This window comes from Macrobrachium nipponense, chromosome 17 (genome assembly GCF_015104395.2).
Source record: "Macrobrachium nipponense isolate FS-2020 chromosome 17, ASM1510439v2, whole genome shotgun sequence".
NCBI lineage: Eukaryota > Metazoa > Arthropoda > Malacostraca > Decapoda > Palaemonidae > Macrobrachium > Macrobrachium nipponense.
Window position 1 is genome coordinate 34,870,435 of NC_087210.1, and position 24,012 is coordinate 34,894,446.

Below are 24,012 nucleotides of genomic sequence, written 5' to 3' on the forward strand. Positions count from 1 at the left end.
ATTAGTCTTCTATATTTCCTTACGGTCAGCAGCAGCAGCAGGAAAATCTTCAGTATGTGTTGTATAATAACACTTGGGAATCTCCAGAACACCATACATGTATAAAAACACTAGGTTTAAAAAAAACTGCTAGGTTTTAAAAAAACGCCAAGGGTAACTATCAGTTTTATTACAGGAACTCAGCCAAGCTGGGCTGGAAAAAAGAAAGCCCCAAAATTTACAAATGAATAAAAACAAACAATAATAACTTCAATAAAAAAGCACTAAAACCCAGAAAAATAAAACATGAATGTTACACAGTAGTATGAGCAAAATAAAAAGTTTCTTCACATTAGCGCCAAAGTACATAAAAGAGAAAAAAATTAGTTCACCAAAATACGGGGCTATTAATTATACAATCACTGTAACAATCATAATAAAATGGCAACTTGAAGGGCTGCCGTATAAATATTTTTGGAGGATTTTTACATTTTTTGTAGAAAAATAATCCTGGGTTGTGAGAAAAATTGAGCAGTTTATAGTACATATACATCTATATACCTCTTCCTTATCTCCTACACTGGTATTTGAACATGTTATGTGATAAACAAGGAAGAAACAAGACGAAAGCTCCTAATTAGTGATGCAATGATGAACGGTGCAGCAACGAAGAGAAAGGTAACTTATCCAGTGAACGGCGCGGAATTCAAGTCCTCATTCCTCCTTAAGGGAAATGACGGAGAAAGGACGAGGCCGTCAATTATGAGAATTCCAAAATCTTCTTTTAAACGGTCTGACTGCAAAGGCTGTCAGGATAAAAAAGCAATGAACAGCAGATTTCACTGCCTCTTTCCACTCGCTGGAGGCATCGCCATAACAATAACGCAACAACGTGATTTAATAAAGTAACCACTAACCGTTTCTGGTTTCTATCCAAGACTTTGTACAAGGAAAATTAAAAGAGCATTTTATACCCTCAAAACTATACTAATTAGGCCAAATTACGTCTGATAAGCAGACGTTAAAATTTCATGGTAACAAAGAAAACTTTCTTTCAACTGCACGGTTAAATGATTGCAGGCGTTAAATTCTCATCATGATGGATAAATTAAAAAGGCACATTTCCTTGAAAATCAAACGCGAGACTGATGAAGCTGAGTAATTTACAGCTTCCTAACCCCGCCCCCTAAATTCCTCCCCCAAAAATAAGGGGAAAACCAAGTGACCTTGTGTCATTTCCTTAGTGAAAGGTTTCACTCTTGTATTGGAATTTCTAATGAATAAAAAAATGAATCATACAATGCCCATGTAGGAGGCCTATTGAGGCTTTTACTTCATACAACCTTTGAAACCTGGATCTCGGCAAACATCTTCGTATTTCCACAATCCCATAACAAAATGTTTCGTATAACAAGCCACATTCCATTTTGTACATCATCTGCCACTGCCGAGGGCGCTGCTGAAGGTTAATTACACGCTAAAGTTTCAAGCTGTATAAGGGTAGTTTTGCTGTGGTTAAGAAAAACACGACTGGATAAAGATATAAAGAAGACGAAACAGCACAAAGACCCACAACACGAAATAAAAGTAAAAAGGGAAACTTTTAGCTTTGGTTACTATAATGGGGAAGACAGGCTTTCAGAGGTACAGAGAATGAGAACGTTTTGACACAAAAAAACCACGATACCTAAAAACATAAATATGGCGGCATAAAAATATACATAAATCTAACAAAGAAACCTCTACAAAACATAAATATGAAGATTAACAGACCTATAATGATTACGGAAGAAAAAAAACTCTAAAACGAATTCGTAAAGAACCAGTGAGAGCTTTACACGCAGACTGCTCACTGTTCGAGAGAGAGAGAGAGAGAGAGAGAGAGAGAGAGAGAGAGAGAGAGAGAGAGAGAGAGAGAGAGAGAGAATGGTTGAATGATTTATAAATAAAATATGAATGCCTGTATGAGACTGAGGAGAGTCATGTTACTGGTGATTTTCAGAGAAGCTAAATAAATAAAACCCCCAATTCCTACATAAAAATAAATTGGTTAAAAGTCAACTGTACGACATACACAGTATCATCCTTATATCTATGTATAATGGCATACAAAAACAGGCCTAAGGGATAAGTGCTCACCACAAAACCGTAGTGGACGTGATACAGGTACCACTGATATACAAGATAATATTTCCACTCTTACATCAAGCGGCCCGAAAATACAAAACAAGCTTCATATTTAGCCCCATTGACCACCACTTAAGTTTTCTATAGGATAAATGTGGTCTTCCGCTTTTTCAGAAAAGCATCGAGGTCGTTGCTATTCCAAGCATATAATTTGTTTTTCAACAGCATGTAATTTTAATTATTTTTAACGACTCGGCTCTATATCGGCAGTATAAACCGATTCTTGCTGTGGGTAATGTTCGTTCGTATGAATCTATATACTAAGTATATGTAAAAAGCTTTCAATATCAACATATAAAAATACTAGAGAATACAACACACAATATACAACAGAAGTTAAATGTTGCTTATCCTGCCTTTGATCTTTCAATGTAACGCTAAGGAGGCTGCGCTAAATCTTTCAGTAGTTTTACCTCAAATCATCACTTGTGAATAACATAATTATTTTATCTTTATAATAATAATAATATATAATGTAAATCTGTACAAAATCCCATGTAATGATAACCTCCTCCAAAACAAAAGCTAAGACTACGGTGACACCAATGTCCAAATTCTAGAGCTCAACCAACCAGTGTTAACAGCTGATTGCGGTTATGATTTTAATGCATGATATAAAAAGCAAAACAAATATATTGAGGTATTGGATACATAAACCTGCCAAACCCAAAGGCCTACTAAATATACGTATCACAAAATTATGTACTAAAATATATTTACAAATTTTACAGTATTCAATTCACCGTGTACAGTATTGACACAGGAATTGACAAAGGTACGTAAGTGACCAAACTAACAAATCCTTACATCACATCCACACACCAAATCGAGGCTGACATCCGGGATAGTACAAATCACAGAATACACACACACACACACACCAGCATACAGACCCTGATACAGACAGGCACACAACACAAGACAATAATGTTTTGGTTTTCGTCGGTTCAAGAACCTTTAAAACCCGACTCTTCGCTGCTGGTCCCTCCCACCTAAACCTTCCACAAGAAAAAAAAAAGTTAAGACATGAATCGGTGCATCGTTAATCATCTTTTGCGGAGAGTAACCTCATCCCCAATTTAACTGGAGTCGATCTCACTCGCCGACAGAGCACCTTCAAGCAACGAGCTCCGAGACATGACAGAAGGTCCAATACTTCCTGATCATGCCTCCAAGCATTCACTGACCATTCAGCCTAGTCTGGAGAAATAAAATACTCATCGATCTTCCAAAACTTGCACAAGACTCCGGAAGTGGCGTTGAGCAATTCACGCGGACCCCGAGTATTCACAACATAGTCCACTCCCTCCCTTATGTGACTACTACTACTACTTCCACGTTCTCTCTCGATTTATGAACTATGAAAGCCCACTTCTATTCTCTTGAAGGAAAAAAAAACTTTTTCTGAATTAATGGACTCCACTATGCTAAAGTATTACCTGACAAAGAACTTTACACAGTTTAAGAGGCAATTTTTAACAGATGCGATCAACAAGCACAGGATCTTCCAAACAGGCACCAACAATTTCTAAGGGACAAGCAATCCCTTTCCTTAGTTATCTAGATTATATATATATTTATATATATATTTATTTATATATATATAATTCTATAATGACTATTCATATAACGTCTTTTCTCAATCTAATTTTACACAACTAATCAACGTCTCTGTAACGCATGCAACCTTTTTATAAGGTTACTATTGTACTTTCTTTCTCTCTCTATTTGCGCCAAAAAGTTCCTCTCTTCTTCCTGAATGACATGACAATATTGCGCGGCCTTCTTCAGGATCTCCACTTTGGGTGCCTTCTCCTTTCCAGCCAGGTCTGGAATAAGCACCCTCAACTCCTCGAACGCATTTCGCAGGTCGACTCTTCGTAGTCTTTCCAGCGAGTTGTGAATTTCTCTCTTGTCAGGGTCATCGATGTCGGCCCTTGGGCAGCCCCGCTTACGAGGTCCTCCAGAACCACCACGTTGCTGTTGCTGTAGGAGGCGTTTTGTGGCCTTCCCAGAACCCTTCCGTGCTTTCAACTTCACACCTTCTGCCGGGCTTTCGTGAACGACCTTTTTACTTGATCTCAGAGAAGTAGAAGGCTGCTGCGCCGTGGTGGTGTGAATGCGGAAAATTTTCTTAGCACCCTCCGACGTACAACTTAGAACCATGTTCTTATTCTTTTTGCTACCGCCGCTGCTACTGTTGCTACTTCTCTTGGCAGGTCGTGTGGAGCAAGAGTAGGCACTCTCCTTACTGTTGCCACCAACGCTTACGACATCAATTTCATCCTCTGGAAAAAAGAAGATACTTGTTTTAGGGTATAGGATGCAAAATGCGCTAAGGGGCATACTACCTGACAAAGCTATTTAAGTCTTAGAACGATTAAGGTAAATTCAACAATGAAGCTAAATGAACAATGGAGAAAAATATATCTAATAATATTTAAGTCAATTTTACTCAAGTAATTCTAAGGCTAAATGAACAATGGAGAAAAATATAAATAATATTCAAGTCAATTTTACTCAAGTAATTCTAAGGCTAAAGTAAAGACAACATACCAACTACCACTCAAGGAAGAATACATTCTAAACTTCTTCGTACTGTGAACTTTTGCGCCGCTCATCATTCAATATCACTCTTTAAACTATCTCAAGATTCCCCCACCAGCTCGTACCCTCCTCTCTCTCAGTACTAAAAGGCAGTGGAGCGCAGATGGGGCTCCAGACGCATGTATCGATTGTGTGGGAGCGCTGACACACACACCCCCCACCCTACCTACCATGCAACACTCCCATCCCCCAAAGACAACGCCCCAACCTCTCTCTATTTCCCAGAAAAAAAAAAAAAAAAAAAAAAACCATAAAAAAAAAAAAAAAAAAGCCTCCAGTTCATATCCTATGAACTTCAGAAGTGTGTTTCCTTAGACATCATCTTGTGGAGAACAAGACAGAATGGTAATCATTCAAAATCTCTTGTAAGTTAACGATACTTGAAGTATTTCTTGTGAATACTAGCGGTAACGTTGTATTAATATATATACATATACATGTGTGTGTGTGTGTGTGTGTGTGTGTGTGTGTGTGTGTACATACTAAATACACAAGAAGAGTAAAACTTTCCAACTTCGGCAATCATGGACTAAATAAATAGCTAGGCAGATGAATATGGCTTCCAATAGAACTAATTAAATCGTCCAAAGCATCTTTTAACTCAATCCTAAGTACTCTGGCGAGAAATTGTTCCCTGCAAAACATGCAAAGTCTGGACAACGACGGTAACCAACGTATAAGGAGCAAAATGAAGTTTCCATCATTAAGTATCACGTTGCATTCTACATCTAAAGTGCAAAACCCGGAAAGCTAAAATGAGAACAGCGAAAGCAATTTAAATGAAGCGATGCAAGGAACAGCTAAAAAAAAAAAAAAACCGGAGATCTTCCCGACTTCGGACATTAAGACTCGGCCTTGAAAGGGGAAAGAGGCGACCTTGCAGCTTCCCCCTCGCTTCCTCCCTACACTCACTACGCAACTCAAGTCCAAGGTCATGTGCTTTGCCCCCCCTCTAGAAGACAGTGCTCTCTCTCTCTCTCTCTCTCAATCATTGCTCAATCTCCTCTCGCTCTCGAGTACCAGTATCTAGACAACTGCAAAGAAATAATAACAGTTATAAAAAGGCACTCCCAGTAGCTCACTGTATCTACGTAATTATGTATGTACGTAAGTGAGGCGGACGACTAGGAAAATTTATTACACGATACATTTACTGTTTCCGTAATGAACGATGCAGGTACGTACTACGACTGAGATACTGACGAGAAACATCCACTACTCAAACTGCCAGCGAGACGTCATAAGATGACCCTCAAGGCCCGATAAATGAGATGAAGTAATAGGAAATAGCGAGGCGCAGTGTAACGTAGATATGCGGGCTAAGTGAATTTAATGGGCGTGGCCTTGGTCCTGTACACTGTCTGGATAGCGCCAGTGGGAATATTCGAGGCAGAGAGAGAGAGAGAGAGAGAGAGAGAGAGAGAGAGAGAGAGAGAGAGAGTTACTGGTTCGTCGAAACGAAGGTCGAGAAAAACTTTTATTTCTCAAAAGCACTTGAAATGGCAAGATCACAGACAATTCTCTTTTTACTTGCGAATATCTCCATTGTATTGGAGATATATTTCTCCAACAATCATCCAAGCCGAGAGAACAAGATCAGCCTATCATACTTCGTCGCAGTACGAGTTGAAGGTGACGGCACCGGGTGGTGCCACCATCTCCTACCCATACTCAGAGTACGTCTGGTAAGCGTCTGGCGAGTGGCGTGGCACTCTACCCTTCCCCTCACTCAACAGGCGGACCCCACCCCCCAACCCAAGCAGTGTACCAAGTCCTCATCCTCTCAACTTAGAACGCACGACTTTTCCGGAATGGCCTATCGCTGGCTGGCTTACATTACGCAACGTAGCTACACTTTAAAAAATAGAGGAACGCATCTTGGAGTCCAAAGAATTTGGGTACATTGCGTTGAAAACTTATCATTTAAGCATAACATCAAACAATCAAACACAATACTCGACAACTCAAATAAGGGCAAATTCCTGCCATTTAAATTACAAAGCGCGGGTAAGACCTGCACAAAGGGTTGCGAGAAGAAGGAAAATCTTAGTACTATGATGTTCAATTCGTTCAGATGGCAACAGTCACATCCGGAACACAAAAGTAATGGGGCTAATCCTGTAAGCTACGTTAGCTTCCAAGCGAATTGCGTCCTCTATGAAACCATGTACTTTTACAGTATGCATTACCAGCGGAAAAAAAAAAAAAAAAAACACGCTCGCAAGAAACGTGGGTAAGTGGTATTTAATCACCAACAGAAGGGTATGTTCATGGGCAGGTAGTGTTCTAATGATGGGTATTTGGGTACCGTGGTCGGAAGGAAAAATGTGGATGAGGCAGAAGTGAACCTCCCGTCAGTGTCCAGTGTACGCACCTGATGCCGTTTGGGTGCTACCTTTGGAAGAAAGCAAAATCACTCAAGGTGTAGCGTGACACCATTGATTATATACCTCCTAAAGTCACTTTTCACTTTCTCCCACACAACTACCACTGACTATGGTTTTGTTTTCCTTTCTTGCGATTAATGCCCCACGAGATTCTGTGAGTGACAAAGAAATAATAAAGTTTCAAGATAAATCACAGCTGCAAATCGCAAACAGGAGCAATACACGGAACAGGCGTCGATCTGCATATTTTACGATTTCCAAATATATTAAGAAATGACCTCTAAAAAAAACTAATGCATTTAATAAAAGCCTAAATTCTTCCAGAGGGTTCGATGACAACTTGAAAGGCTAAATCCCTAAACGTCATTTCTTTAGAGAGAGAGAGAGAGAGAGAGAGAGAGAGAGAGAGAGAGAGAGAGAGAGAGAGAGAGAGAGAGAGAGAGAGAGAAATTTTTTCTAAATCTTGGTGACCTTGCTTCATTCAGGAACATGATAAGACCCGAAAAGTACCGTCATCGAGTTTCTACGCTAAGGACTGAATGGAGAATCAAATTTGAGAGAGACAGTGACACGTACCACTTTGTTACTTTTCATCTTTCCAAAACATCCGAGAGCAAACAGCACTAACTTTGCGGTACACTATCTAGTAGTAACCTTGCTTATTTCCAAGAAGATTACTCGAGTAGACAACCGTTTTTCTCCCAGTAACTATTTTACTTAAATATTTCACCCGTACATTCCCGCCACTTACTGATACAAGTCGATAGTTTGAAAAGATATTTGCTCTGGCATGCAGCCTAAATCTCAAGGTCACTCAAGGGCAACGTACGTGTGTGTGTCAGAGAGAGAGAGAGAGAGAGAGAGAGAGAGAGAGAGAGAGAGAGAGAGAGAGAGAGAGAGAGAGAGAGAGTTACATAACAAACAAGATAATGAACGCCATAAACATTTGTATCACAACACAGAAACACACGCAATGTGTGATATAGTATATATTCACCTTTATCATCTTATAAACACGATGCTGATAAACAGTTCATGTAATCTTGATCTGAGCAGAACTATGTTATCGACTCTTCTCTCAGCGAGAAAGGTTTCTAATAGATAAGGCAACTTTATGTATAATGAATGGGCGGACATGAGGCGCCAACGTGATAGCCCGACCAGTTGGTCTCCTAAAAATAGTACAACACACTGTTGTTGACAAACTGGCCACACATTGCCCATCGCAGCACCAATCCTACCTCCCCTCCTTTCAACAATGCCCGTTTGAATGCTAGTCATCCTAGTACGCCAAAATGTTTGCTTACATTTACAAACATGAGTATTTACGCAGTGAATTAATGCTCGCAAATCCTAATTAATAAAATACTAGAGTATGCAGCCTTGGAAGGAAGTATTCATCTGTTTAGGAAATCACTATCCCTTTTTTTCTCTCGAACAAAGCTTTTATTCATACTTGTAAATAATCAACTACAGTAAAACAACAGCGAATGAGAACACACTCACACATATATGTATATGTATGTATGTATGTATAATATATATATATATATATATATATATATATATATATATATATATATATATAGAGGGAACAACGCCGAGGCTTCTGTTACCAGAAGCCAAATTCCTATTGGATTATCCCTAGGTCTCCCACCGCTCCGCAAACTACGTCGCTAGATTTCACTCAAGGACCACCACAGTACGGTGACCTCCTCCTCCTCCTCCCCCTACATTGTTACAACCATAATACTGCTCCAGGCGCCGTTAAAGCAGGTTACTATCTCCACGTTTCCAAGAAAAAAAGATTGCAGGCCTTTTCCTAAATATACCGGATGTTAGTAAGTTCACCAACCCTGAGTATCATCAGTGCAATGCACTTCTTTCAACAACTGAGCCAAGGAGCCTAGTAACGTCCTCTTCTTTGAATACTTAGCTTTCCATCAACAACGCTGTGACATTGCTTCTAGGCTGCGTAATAGTAAAGTATTAAAACATCCCAGATAAAGTGTCTAGATATTCCTATAGACCCCGTTTATCACAGACCTGCTTTTTTAAATCTTTCATACATGACTTATATAAGTCCTTATCTGTCATACAAAGCCAACCTAAGAGGGTCTCGCAAGTTAAACAGGCGTGTTTGGAAGCACAATAAATAGGAAGGAATTTGAAACATTACAGAAAAAATAAAATATCTGTCATGAACTTCCATTAGAAAAAGAATGTTGCGGATAAGGGTACACACAATATAACTAACTAAACGGAATGGAAGCTGATTAATGCCTCTCTCTCTCTCTCTCTCTCTCTCTCTCTCTCTCTCTCTCTCTCTCTCTCTCTCTCTCAGGAACCCCAATTAATTTTAAATGTTGTCTTCGAGGTGCAGGACATTTTTGTCTCCCTAAATAATGCATTCCTTAATCTAAATTAATCAACAATAATAATATTCGCGTAAAAACGAAATAACATGAGTTTTGTTAACAGGTGTGCACACCGGTTTCCTTTTCCTGAAGTGCGACAAAGAGCCACCTCCGAGGGACCCGCGGCACAGGATACCCGGGGCGAGGTCACATTCTTGTATCAATGGGTTGTAGGGCCAGGGATGCCCCAGCACATTATCAGTTTTCAGTAGCCTAGACAGAAATGAGCCAGAACGCAACAGAAACACAACTACAACTACGAAGACCACTTTCGAAATAACTCATTTCAACTGAACTCTCGTTCACCTAAATATAACAAGGCATGAAATTCCTTTACTTTAGATTTTTACCCGAAAGATTTAGAAGCTAGAGATAGGCATCAGGAACCTCTCACACACTCCATTAAACAGGTACTACTATTCTCTTCCTACCTGACTGACAAACACTACTCATGATTATCCTTCACACAATGCGATTCATCTCTATTAATATGTTGCGAGAGCTACCTAACAACTCAAAATGCAGTAGCAGAAGCAGCGCTATAACCCTACACCACCTATAACTGCCAGAGAGAGAGAGAGAGAGAGAGAGAGAGAGAGAGAGAGAGAGAGAGAGAGAGAGTATATGTGCGTATGTTGAGTGAGCCAGAGAGCGATCAACGACATCAACCAAGGTCACGGCAGGGCCAAGACAGCGCCCATTGCAACATGACGCCGCAAATCACAAAACAGGAGCAATCCACGGAACGGGGCGTCGATCTGCATATCTTACGACTTCCAAATATATTACGAAATGACCTTTTTAAAAAAATATACTTAATTAAGTATTTCATAAAGGCCCAAATTCTTCCAGAGGGGTTCGATGACAACTTGAATGGCTAAAGCCCTGAGAGAGAGAGAGAGAGAGAGAGAGAGAGAGAGAGAGAGAGAGAGAGAGAGAGAGAGAGAGAGAGAGAGAGAGGAAGGGGGGGGGGGGGGTATCTCCAACAACCTCCAGTTCGTGAAAAACCTTCCATAACACCATCACACTTCAACAGCTCCCTTTGCAAATTGCCGATGTGTGTCGTGGCGCGAGGCAACAGAAGTTGCCTACTTCAACCGCAGTTCAACAGAGCTATACTACCGTCATTCAAAGAGGAGTGATCCATACATGCGACACCCATTTAAACTGCACAAACATTGTTAACCTGTACATTTGAAGATTTGATAATCTACCTACACACACACACACACACACACACACACACACACACACACATATATATATATATATATTATATATATATATATATATATATATATATAATATATATATAATGTAGAGCACACAGCACAAGTTAATTAAAAGGGCTTACGTGAAGACTTGTCTGAACACATACTCTAAACTTGACTCTTTGAAAACAAAACAAAAAAACCTTACATAACACATCCTGTTTCCTGACACCAAATGCCTGACAACAGTTAATCCTTTGTAAAAAGAAAAAAAAAATGTGAGGAAGCAAGAAAAAAATGAAGCCATACAAGTCCAAGATGGCACTCGGGCCTCTCTCGTCAGGAGTTGCGACCACGTTCGTGAAACACGATTCCCATGAGTGACAAATAATGAATACAAGACAAAGTTTCTTCAATGATAAAACACCTACGACCGAACTGGAAAATCATTCTTATACCCAATCAACATTACATCCTTAGCAGAGTCACGTGGTTTCCAACAAGAAAGACATGAAGAGGTTGTCGTATATTGTTAGTAAGAAGGAAAAGTGCTGCCTTATCAGAGAGAGAGAGAGAGAGAGAGAGAGAGAGAGGGAGGGAGGGGGGGTTAAGACGGCGGGCGGCAGCAGAAGCGACGATTACGAGGAAGGCAGCTGATGTGTCCCAAAGATGACGCAACCATCGGGCGCCACACAGACGCTTATGGGTTACCACTGAACACCCCAGGCAAAATCACCACCACCAACAACCACCATTACTACCTAATTTCATCGTTTTTTTCCGGTTTATGTGCAGATCCGATACACTACCCATTACCGGAGATAGGATACAAATTTTCTATGTTCGGGAGCAATGAATACTCTCGTCATTTCATTAAGAATAAAAGAAAGACTTACTGGTTGTCCCTAGCTAACGACATTTGGCTGTATCTGTAATTAATGGATTCACAATACATTACAGCTATGGTGAGGAAACTTTTACCGGGAAAACTTCCACAACCGCCAGTTAAAAAAAATCTATTACCAAATTCAAAGTTCTAACTTCCATTGCCAGTGAATAACATGTACTTTGTGCTTTAAGGGGAAACAATCTCACAAACCTTGACAATTAAAACAATAGGTATCATAGGTTGGGCATGGACAACAAAACATCTGATCAATGCAACAATACCTGGAGCCATAACTTCCCCTTCTGTATGCATGCCTACACACATTACACAAGGAGCTCTTTCCAGTTATACGTTAATGATACGTGTAAACTGACTGACTCACCTGAATCCGAGGGTGTGTGTAGATACGATGGCACGAGCTGAGTCTGAGACTTGACAGGGCTTCCCTTTGGAGACGGCGGAGGCAGACAGTGGTACGTGTGATCGGAATGCACTACACCCGTCGAAGACGGCGATCCGCTCGTGTAAACTACTTCCTCGCGAACAACTTCATAGTCATTAGAACGGGCCGTGTCCAGCTCTTCGTCAGAATCCGTTTCTGACGATTCAGAAGGCGTATCAGGTCTGGGCATGGCATTGCAATCCAGGGCATCATCATCGTCCTCGTGATCCAGTTGAGTCTCGTCATCGTCATCTTCATGATCCCGGAAGTCGTCCAGTTGTGTGAATCTGGTGACGACTTCGAGGGATCCCTGAGAATCCGACAGCAGGAGGTCGGAGATATGCGAGCAGGTGGAATCGTGGTGGATGCGGTTCTTCTGATTAGCATGGGCCTCCGCTGTGCAGGTACCAATCCACATGCAATCGTGGCGTAACTCCGACCCTGCCAAGGCCAATTTTTCGCAGCTGGTGCAGGTGTCCCGCACCTGGCCGTGGGAGCAAACAACGCCTGGTGTGAAATCGATAGTATTTACACCTGTCGGCTCTAACTTGCCTAACGGCAAGTTAACATCCAAGTCCAGGAAATCCAGATTGACTTCCAAGTCATCTTCCTCGAGAAGGGGCAAATCTATGGCCCCAATGTTGAAGTCTTCAGGCAAACTGCCCAAATCGATGCAATCTGCGTCCCTCAGAGGGGTACGTGGGGGTGTGAGGAGGAGGTCGAATTTGCTCCATATATCATTGGAAAGAGTGGGCCCCTCTTGTGATTTCCAATTTTCGCTGCAAATGGATGGCTCGTCGTGAGACCATACAGAGTCTGGGTCTAGTTCTATCATCATTGGAGGTTGTGTGAAATTCCCCTCCTGGAACATAAAGAAAATTATATTATACAATGTGCACACATACATACCTTTACATATTGCATATCATTTGTTCATAAATTTAGAAAAAAAGACTAAGATATGGACTATGGGGTGTCCCGAAACTTACATAAATAAATTTGCATAACGCGTAACAAATTAGAGGCTAGTTGTATAGTCCTTGATTTGCCCCCCCCCCCCTTTAAATCAAAAGACGTTACATTCTTACTACATGAACGCTTAAAAACAAACTAATGTCAAAAATACTATAACGAGCCGTCAATTAAATAGTCCAAAATCACGTTCTTGTCACGCTTCGGGAAGGCCACATTAGACCGAGGGGGAAGTGGTGGTGGATGGGCTGGTAGATGGAAGAGTAAATCATATTGCATCACCTTGCTAAACCTCTCTCAATCATTGAAACCTGTGGCAGTTACGTTGCTTAGAAACGTATTAAAGACGCTGGTCAGCAAGTTTACTCAAAACCCACGGCAATGCATCGCGTGCTTCGTAACACAAACAGACGGTAACCTAACAAAACCAACATTAATAACCACAGAAAACGGCACCAGCACCATTCCTTTTAAAGATCAATGAGAGTGTACCCAGGTCTCAGACAAACTCGGAACTATCCCGCCAAAACTCTTCCCTCCTCTGCCAACATCACGTGGCACAACCTCGTCTCTCTCTCTCTCTCTCTCTCTCTCTCTCTCTCTCTCTCTCTCTCTCTCTCTGTGACTCCCAGACACACGACGTACACCCACTAGGACAGTATTATCTTGAGAGAGCAGCACTAGGCATTTCAGCTACAACAACTTTGGATTAAGCATGAACGCACTACGTCACTGTACGTTAAATATCCAATATGTAATTAGTCTGTTCCCATGAAATCTTGGCAATGAAAAATCTATGGAACGGGATAACAGAAATACTGTAAAATTAACAATGTAATATATCCTTTAATTGCTGATTTCTATCAAAACCCATAAACTCAGCATCTACTCTTGATAACAAGAGGTAAAGCTATATTGACAAAAAAAAATACGTGCTGGTAAAATTTTCAAGTTAACCACCGCATTCACCAGCTTAACGTCAACTGGACCTTTCCAAATCCACGGTAAAAGCTATAAATAGGCAAATAGGCATAAATAGCCCCTCAGTATAATTATCTTTCTTGGCTACAAATTAGGCATAAAAAGCCCCTCAGTAGAATGATCTTTCTAAAACTGATTTCACGATTGCAAGAATCTCCTCACGCATCATTCAACCCTTAGCAAGCATAACCCCTCCCCCACAGCCTCCCCACAATTCCTAAGTTACTGATCTCACGCCTTCGATTCTGAGAATCGAGATCTGGACGCATTAGTCACCGCGATAGTGAGAGTTACTCATTTCTTTCCTACTGGGAATGCCCAATGACCACAGGAATATGAAACAATTTCCATCGGAAGCCTATAATAAAATTCAATGCAAGCCAACAATTAAATTCCATGGGGACTGATAAATACTACAAGTTCAGAATATATCTGTAAACAGATCTAAACTCTAATGGATGCAATGAAGAGCAAGTTCGTCCTAGATGTGCCGATAAGATATAAAAGAATCTTTAGTCATACATATTAATGGTTCGCAAGAATACTCCACGATTAAAGTAAATAAAACCACCAGTGTGCTGCTATTACATGAATGAAAAACCTGCCTCTCAAAAGTCCGCAAGTTACTAGCATTCCCACGTGTGCAAACGAATCTACACACACACACACACACACACACACGAACGCACACACTTGCTGCTGATGATAACACGTGTACTCAAACCGTACTATTTTTAGCATTACGCTCGTACAAATAACATACTCAACTACGACGATCTAGCTCATTCCAAGTAACTCTTGATGGTCTTTCCACGTACATATGTATGAAATAGCTTCCTCTTCGTCAAAATTATAATTTTTTTCCCAGTAAAATAAGTAACTAGTCAATTTCACGAACCTAAACTACGACACGGATAGGTAAATATTATTTGCAGAACGTCATATCTTACCCATATGAATACTCCCCACAAATACCAGACTGGTCTGATCGAAGCACTTCACAAGTTGACGTTATTTGCTAAACTTCGCCACATTGCGCCATTCTACGAAACATTCTCGTATGCTTTCCTCTCGTTACTTGGATATATCGTGAACACTTTGTAACAGAACTGCTTTGAGCTTCATGGACCAATTTACTTACACCAGGTACTTGGTAGGAATGAGATTACTTGTAAAAATGAGTTGGCAGAAGAAGAAAAAAAAAAAAGGCTTAGGGTTGGCCAAACCAAGAAAGTCTCACCTGATTATGTCTGTCACCTGTGCCAGATGAATTCGATATAGTCCAAGAGTTTGAAATGACAATGAAATATGTACTGGCCGTAAGGCTTAACGGAACACTGATAATAATACGCCGGCCAAACCTAGTACATGTGTTTCCTTCACCGTATCTACGCTAACACTGACGAAAGGCATCCATTGCCGAGTTGAGTATTACTCCGCTCTCCCAGGGATGCCAACCTCGACGCAGAGATCCCAGCCATGAATGAACCTCCTTACTCATAATGAAACAACTTTTGCATAAAAATATTCTTTACCTACAATACTGTTTGTCATTTCCACCATTCATGTAAATGTTACCTTGGCCTTACCAATGCGTATTGTATCAACACATCACAGTGTTAAAATAAAACATACTTGAAATAACCCGCATGGCATCCACCACAAACTTTAAATGCCGCTAGTATTACTGTACACTACTATCGAAGTACTGTATACCTAGAGCCAGCAGCATCACTGTGAAGAGAACTGCAGAACCCATCCGTGAATTAAGTACATTGGGGACCATCCAATTCATTCGCTATACATCATTTTGGAAACATTCTTAGCCATGCGGGGTGCTTCATATTAAATGTTAATTCCACACTATCAGAAATGAAAAAAAATCATTATGTAACTGATTGAAAATGTTTTCGGATTTCTTAAGTAGGTTTACTTCAATCCACACAACCAGCATGCATACGACTTGAGTATATTTCGTGTTATAAGAAGCACTGGTTCATCTTTCGAACGGGAATGATAACTTTCCCTTCTACATCTTCCGAGTATTCCGTCCCTACCCTCACTAATCTCCATAGCTGAAACCAGGCCTACGAACTTTCAAATCTGCAGCAATAAAGTCCTGGTCGGTGCTATTAGGAAGTCAGTTCCTCCCTCGACCTCTTTCTTTTACTTTTGAGATCGTGAGGCGAAAATATAACTACAAATATTTAACCCCTGTATGTATATGAAAGGAATAAGAATATATCTCTCTTTATATCTATTTAATTTCATATACTCATCTTTCCGAAATGTGTCAAACAATGAGGAATTCAAAATAACACCACTGTCTCGTAACAATGACCTTCAAACGGTTATTATAAAAATAATTTAAGATTCCGGACTTATTTCCGTTATAATATTAAAAAAATCTTGAGACTACATTATATATATTCATGCCAGCCACACACAATCCCTTTAATCAACAACCACCTAGTGCCCTAAACTCGGTTAAGTAATGAACAAATATCACTTCACTCTTTCGCCGTATTAGCCAAGTGACAACATTGACTAAAAAGACATTCTCGCCATTAACGTAAAAATCTAAACGTTACTTATGTGGAAAACTCGTCAACGTGAACTTTTGTAGAACTCAGACTCGCCGCCCCCAACCTTAAAATCTTTGGAAAGTCCTCTGGTGTTCTCGCGTTGGCTCGAGAGACTAATAATTAACGGCCACACATCAACAACAGCTAAGCTAAGCTTTGCTCTAGCAATTGGCAGCAATAATGATATCAATGGTCAATATCAATGCCAACGTTGGAACGCGATTTCCTAAAATTTCCCTCGTTTAATTTTATTGTACTAATAAATATGAAACAGATATGTAACATGCAACAGAGCAAATGACGTCCATTTTACTTATCGTACGGTGTCAAAGAAATATCGACTCAGCCACGGCAAATATACATCTCGTTATTCCCGCCGCTGAAAGGCCGTTCTCAACATCATTGTGATTGGTTCAGCGACTGCCTATGCAGTCATTACAAAAAGAATTAACATTATTTAAACACTACTGACTGTCTTCCGGCGCAACTAAATACAACAGAGGCTTTACTCCGCAAATTTCTTGTGCTGCAGAAGTGGCAGGGCCATCAAAAAAAAAAAAAAAAAAAAGGAGCCTCCAAGTTTCTAAAAGCATTCGACAATACGTACCCGGCAACATTTACTTGGAAAACGGTAACCATAATACTGTGCCTGATACAAATAAACGATATTGTGAAACATACGTACTACTTAATTATTTTGTATCTGCATAAGGATATAAACGTTGTTCGCGTCAGTTGCCGACTGATTTTGTCATCTGTGAATACTGCACACAAATATTTCATATTGTTCGTATTTATGTAAGCTCAAAGAATCTGTGCATGCGCTTGCGTACGGTTGAGGGGGGGGGGGGGTTGCTATTTAGAGAAGAATTACATGGCAAAACAGAGCATCCACATTTATTCCCACGGAATTTAACTTTGCACAAAAGGGATGGACCCTACACTCATGCCCTGACCATATTCAAAATAGAACCCAGAGCGCAGGTGTTTGCTAGACCTATATCCTGCCCCCCACATTCACTGCCTTAGAAAGTTCGTGTGTGTACATCCACTTCGTCCTCTCTCACGGCTCCCTCTTGCTCCATTCACAATCCAGTTCCTTTTTCCACCTGTTTTGCCTCCTCACAGTCTGTGTTATAGCATAGCTCGATAAACACTTCGTTGCCTCCCCTTCATTCACTTCCCTCACCAGTCGCCTACTATGTATAACCTTGTCGTCTGTTCCCAAACATGGACTTCGATGTCGTTCGCTCGCAAGATCTCGATGGGCATGGCTGCGCTAGTCCTAACTCGAGTCACATAAGTGTTCTATAAGCAATTATAGACCTACTCCTTATTTAGGGCCAGCGGCGGTCGGTAATAATGCCACAACTGTGGCTAGGATAAAAAAAAAGTCAATTAATTTACAGACTTTTGTTTATATTTTTACCGTAATCCCACCGAGCTTGTACTAAACACCCCGCAAAGTGGATACATATGCCGGGTTTAAAAACCATTTGGGTTACTGTCTAGGAGAAATTATTGTGTACTTTTTTTTCCTGTGACTTTTTTCCCAGCCGAAATTCTGACATTTTTCCCATGACTTTTTTTCCTGTGAATTATTACCTGGATTCAGGGGCAGCAGCAGGTGACGGTAAAGGAAAAATGGCAATATAGTAGATACTCGTACCTAAAAGAATACGCTATAAAACTTAATTGAATTTGTCACAAACAGACATAAAAAAAAACAATCCTTATTCCACTAACATCGATTATTTCTGGAGTGCGTTTACTTTTCTAAGATCGCTCGGGTGGGGCCAGGTAGAAAAGGCAGAGTTGTCATATCTACGGGTATGCAAGTCCCATTAAATGCTTCCCGCAGATATAATCCTTCTTAGGAGGATTCGCTTTAGACCTTGGAAGACAAGGGAAAGGGTTTGCTTCTTCCCTGTAACTTTTTTTTTATTCCCAATTCTATTTAGCTATTCTTTCTTTCTCTTTCTAAAATTATAGATACGCTGTTGGCTCTGGTGTTTGGACTTGAGACATAAATTCATAAGTCAATCGATCTATTATGCCCTTAGAAACATTTTCATCAAAATCATCCAAGTCAGTCACAGGACTCACTTTCCCTTTTCTTTATTGAAACACTGGAGATTCCACTATATATCCCGCCCATCTTGCTTCCTTGTTAAGTCTACGAATAGTCATTTCTTACACTTTTGTTGCTTCAGATGTTCTCTGGATAGCCTTCGAAACATCAGTTACAGGACCTTCATGATGTTATTATAAAATGAAGTATTTCAGGAAATTATAGACTATTTCCTTGGCCTCCGGTGGTGGGTGAAGACGTTTACACTCGGGAGTCACTTGAGCTGTCCATCCTTTAATGATATTGACGATGACCTTTTAAATCCTCTTAAAAATCATAGGTCCCCCTAAACTCAGATCTGGCATCGCCAAGGGGAAAAATATGCCATATCTTCATTTACATTAATGGAACCGAGGTTTTAACAAAAAATATACGAAATAAGATATATTCAAAATATCTGATGCAAACAAAGAACCACATTTCAAGAAATGAAGACTATTTCAATAGACTCCATGAAGCTAATATGATTACCATATCATGAAAATTGGCAACGTATGATATCTGTACAAGCCACACCACAGCGATCTTAGAAAAGTAAACACACTATAGGCAGTTCATGAAAAAATAGAAAATATAGACCTAACACTCGCATGCATCACGAAGCCATATAAAGATACTAAGGAGGTCAAAAGAAGAAGAATTTTACATTTAATATCTAACGATACTCAGAATTATTCAGCATAATGTTGTCACAAAGTTACCTCTCCTCAATGGTCAAAGCGACTGTTTCCCTGCAAAAGGTATAGAAGGATATAATCCGGAAAAGTGGCGATCAAACATGAGATTCACAGATACGAAACAATGGCATTACGCGTTGCACGACAAATAAGTCACCAGTTTACGAACAAGAACCTTATGGAATTATGAACGCATAAAAAGAACTTACTTCTTGACATTACTTATGACTGTCAGGCAGTCAAACAACATTATTCCCAAGGTAAAGTTAAGAGGAAACATCAGAAATGAACGACTGAAAAATGGGAAATCAAACAACGAAAGGCCTCTCTATATAGCGGTGTACTACTTGTCCAAAACCCCACAGCTGTTACAGTAAACCGTGAGAATTCAAACCATAGCCAAGCTCCAGACGGGGGATGAGTGGGGTCACTTCAGGATTAGCAGCCACCGAACGGGGAATGTTTGGATTGGAATGAGGATGGGTAGCAGCCACCACGCTGTCTTGCCACAACCCCGCCAACCCAAAACAAGCTTTCACCGCACTATTAAATATCAAGCGATAACTTATGATGACACAGTTTCCATACAGTTCGTGACCCAAGTTGACGACGGGATTTTGAACCAATTTTTTCCCGTGAATTTAGTGAGCAATGACAAAAGAATGCTGCAAAAATACAGCGACGACTTTACAACGTTGTATTACTATTTCTACCTAACAAATTAATATTCGTGATACTCTGCACACAACATGCCAGAATAAGGAAAGCTTGGGAATATCAAATCTCAACACACTACCAAGGAAGGTTAAGTCAGCTAGAAATACATTTCGCAGAAAGGGTACACATTCTATTTAAAGTTAGCGTTGCATCCTACGGTGGCCCACTCAAGATATAAAAGACAACCATACCCACAACAGAAACCTCCCCCAAAAAAACCCTACCCGCCAACCTCCCCTTCCACAAACCTCTCCGCCAACTTGAAACGGGTCTCTGGTCAAGACCAGCCAAAGACAATTGCCCAGACACTCACTCCCTAGTGCACCGAAACTTTAACATAAAGCTGCCACTACTCTCTATCGAAGCTTTATGTAGCATAATTAAAGGCGCTACACTTGAAAATATAACAACTCTCTTAATATACCTCGGATTCATCTGTAAGAAGACAGAAAACGCAAACATTGTATAGGATGAAGAGAGGGTTTCGGTATTCTATAGGATGAAGAGAGGGTTTCGGTTTCCTATAAGATAATAGAGACTTTTACTACACAAAGTCAGTTATGAAGCAGAGGCCATTAGCAAAAATATTCAAACACGAAACGCAGTTGCGTCGTTATTTCAAACGAAGGTCACACACTAGAAGACGGACTTATTTTTAGACCCACGCGGCGTGGCTAAGCATGGCGCGACTTGTCTAGTCGCTCTTCTCCGCGCGCTTCTCGAGGCCTACACTGCACCGGGGAACCCAAGGGGAGAGAGAGAGAGAGAGAGAGAGAGAGAGAGAGAGAGAGAGAGATCGCCAACAGACCCTGAGACGGCTGAAGACACCAAGGTACAAAACTATTAGTAATCTCAGCAGCTGAGGCCATTGCCTCAGAAAGACATACTGCCTTTCATGTATATTTACATTTGGGAGTCAAGGTCTCGACTGTTTATTTAAAGGTAAACGACAACTGCAAGTGAGAAAAACGACCAAACGCAGCTCCTTCCTTAACAACACCGAAAAGTTCTTTCTGGTCTCTTCTGTACTTCCCAAAGCTTATCTAACTTAATGAAGACGAACTTAACGTTTTAGGCATCTCCGTAATTTTTGGGGCGCTCACTTTGGATATATGATGCAATTTGAAAACGTTCGATTTTATTTCTGACAATAGCTTACTTGAGTTTACTGGAAACTATCAATAGTAGCGAGGATGCACTTTCTGTATTTCCAGAAATTGCAACTAAAGTCAATAAACATTGAAAAATCCCAACACTTCAGTAACCCCAAACTTCCCATTTAACCGTATTGTACTTAATGTTCATGGCATCCTATTGTCAACAGGAGTTTTAATCTTAAATTCGGAAAAACAATCTAAATATCCTGTGATAATCTCTACAAAACACTGAATGACACATGGCCAATATTATTGTCTCACACTTATAAAAAAAATAATAAATAAAAAACTTATCAGCCTATAGTTACCAGTGGCAAGAAACTAACAGGAATGAACATACCTGCGTCATTTTTTCCACCAAGTCAAAGCATTTGTCTAAATACTCGATGGGGTCTCCTTTTTGTTTAATACCGGCAAAGGCACTTTTCATGCCGACGACCTTTGCAAAAGTCGAAGTCGGGGGACACTGCCCATGCAGCGAACGTCCCGCGCTCGTGACCGGGAAAATATTCATCCTTTGCTCGTCCCGAATGTGATTTGCGGAGGTCACTCTCACACACACCCACGACACACTGTCTGAACTCGAACTGACAAAACTGAAGTCAAATATCCTCCTGGAAGCACTGATAAAGTATGCCGTATCCTTGACCAAAGCTCTAATCCTCACAAGGGATTTCGAAGTCTTCCTCGTGACCCGACCTAAGATCCATCCCCAGCCCCTCCCCAACATTAAAATTTAGCCCTAAGCTCTTGACCATAAATAATCCCGTTCTCTCGGATCAAAACACAAAATTTTAAATCTTTAAAAGGAATACTGGATTATAACATTCATGAAAACAGATGCAGGCTCCCGTGTGGCTGACAAAACTAGTCAACATTTCGTTTTCACTACATATAATGTAATTCAAAAAAGCTTTGCACCTTGAATGAATAAGCCGAAGCTTGCACTGATCCAGTCTGCGAGAGAGAGAGAGAGAGAGAGAGAGAGAGAGAGAGAGAGAGAGAGAGAGAGAGAGAGAGAGAGAGAGAGAGAGAGAGAGGACTCACACTAAACAAAGAGCGAAAAGCAAAACAAAGAGGAAAAGCAAACATAAAACAACGCAAGCTTTAATCTAGCGATCAAATCAACATAATTCATTACTAAGTAACGACAATTTTTTTACATAAAAAAGTTAATCAAACTTGCCAATACACTATATACATGTTAATACTTTGATAAAAACCATTACATCAGGGAAATAAGAGTATCAATCAAATATATAAATAATGGTGAGTACACTTGTGTATGCAAAGCTATATAAATAATTAAAAACAATGTATGCAAATATAAAGAAAAGGGTTGGGTCCTGTGCGTCTCTGAAGACTGGTCAAGGAAAGAGAAGGAAAATTAATAACATGGAAGAAGGACCTTCCTTGTGAGATTAACACCAATGTTTCAATCCCTGAATTATCCGCACCCCTTCCCTGGAGATGGCCATAAATGATCACTAGCTCTATACCCAAGGGCCTCCTCTCCAAAGCAGCGGTCATTTCCCGTTGGAAATGACGTTATCTTACTGCTTACCATCAGCAGCAATGTTGTTAGCCTTCCCGAAAAAACTACCTTGAGGGGGTCAGAAATAATAGTCCGCGACGGGCATCATCTGACAGACGTTTGTTTATATGAGAACCTAGAGTGTGCTATCTCACCTAGCCGAGATTTATCAGTCATGACTAATTTGATCGTTTTAACTGAGACAGTTCGTCTCCCTTGGTTTAGCGGCCAGATCACATTCGAATAATAATGAGTTCATGTCCATGGATGATCAGAGGGAGGTGGCAATCCGGAAGCCACTAAACATCTCAGGGATCATCCTGCAAGAGCAGGACTTGCCATGCGACCAGTGAAATTAACTGTTCAAATGAGTGACCACCATTAAATGCTGTTATCAGCGGCACATTCGCCATTTCAATCAACTTATAGGTAGTAAACCTCATCTCAGAAACTTTCTGCTAAGTGGGAAGGCTAACAGTAATTAATATATATATATATTAATATAAATATATATATATATATATTATATATATATATCATATATTCAAATTCACTGTACCTTGGGCTTGACTTACACTTATAACTTATGAATCTTAATTCGTTTTTAGTCTAAGGTATCTTCTTCAAACGTAGTTAATTGTGCAAATTCTCGAAAACGCGCACACATTCTGAACAAGCCTACCATCGACGCCCAATAATCTTTAGATATTGTTTCACTGGCACACAAAGATTTACGACTTTTTACTAGCCTTACGTATAATCTTAGTTTTTCAGCAGTTTCAACCCTTTGGATGGCCAAATCTTCTTCCGCCTTACCATTGTTTGATTTGCTCACACCATTTTTTCGGTAAATTTAAGATCAAAAGAACCTATGCGGCTATGCAAATGTCATTCACCCCTTTGTGCACAGTCTGTCCTCTTTAGACGACCTTCTGAGATTTACTCTGCGACTCGTTTCCTTACCCCTCCCCTAACATTCAATCAAATTTACGACCAGATACACATTACGAATCACACTTCTCCTTGCTTTCACCACCATTCATCCATTGTTCCGTGTCCCAGTTTCCACTCACCCATAGAGTGCCTTTCCTTAATCACACGAAGTCTCCACCTTCATCACTTGCAAACACTTTACAACT

General features: G+C 40.3%; 1 protein-coding gene across 2 annotated transcripts in view; it reads right to left on the reverse strand.

Annotated features, from left to right (window-relative positions):
• Positions 1-152: 152 nt before the first annotated feature.
• LOC135196178 (myc proto-oncogene protein-like) overlaps positions 153-24,012 on the reverse strand; it is a 27,592-nt gene continuing 3,732 nt past the window's right edge. Inside the window, exons 1-3 of one of the 2 annotated variants that reach the window (XM_064222762.1) lie at positions 15,313-15,483; positions 12,060-12,981; positions 153-4,454 (exon numbers count right to left, since the gene is read on the reverse strand). In XM_064222762.1, the coding sequence (XP_064078832.1) occupies positions 3,829-4,454; positions 12,060-12,957 (1,524 nt within the window). In that variant the 5' untranslated portion in view covers positions 12,958-12,981; positions 15,313-15,483 and the 3' untranslated portion in view covers positions 153-3,828. Of the gene's footprint in view, positions 4,455-12,059; positions 12,982-15,312; positions 15,484-24,012 lie in introns of those variants that run through there. The other variant, XM_064222763.1, reaches the window with a different exon arrangement.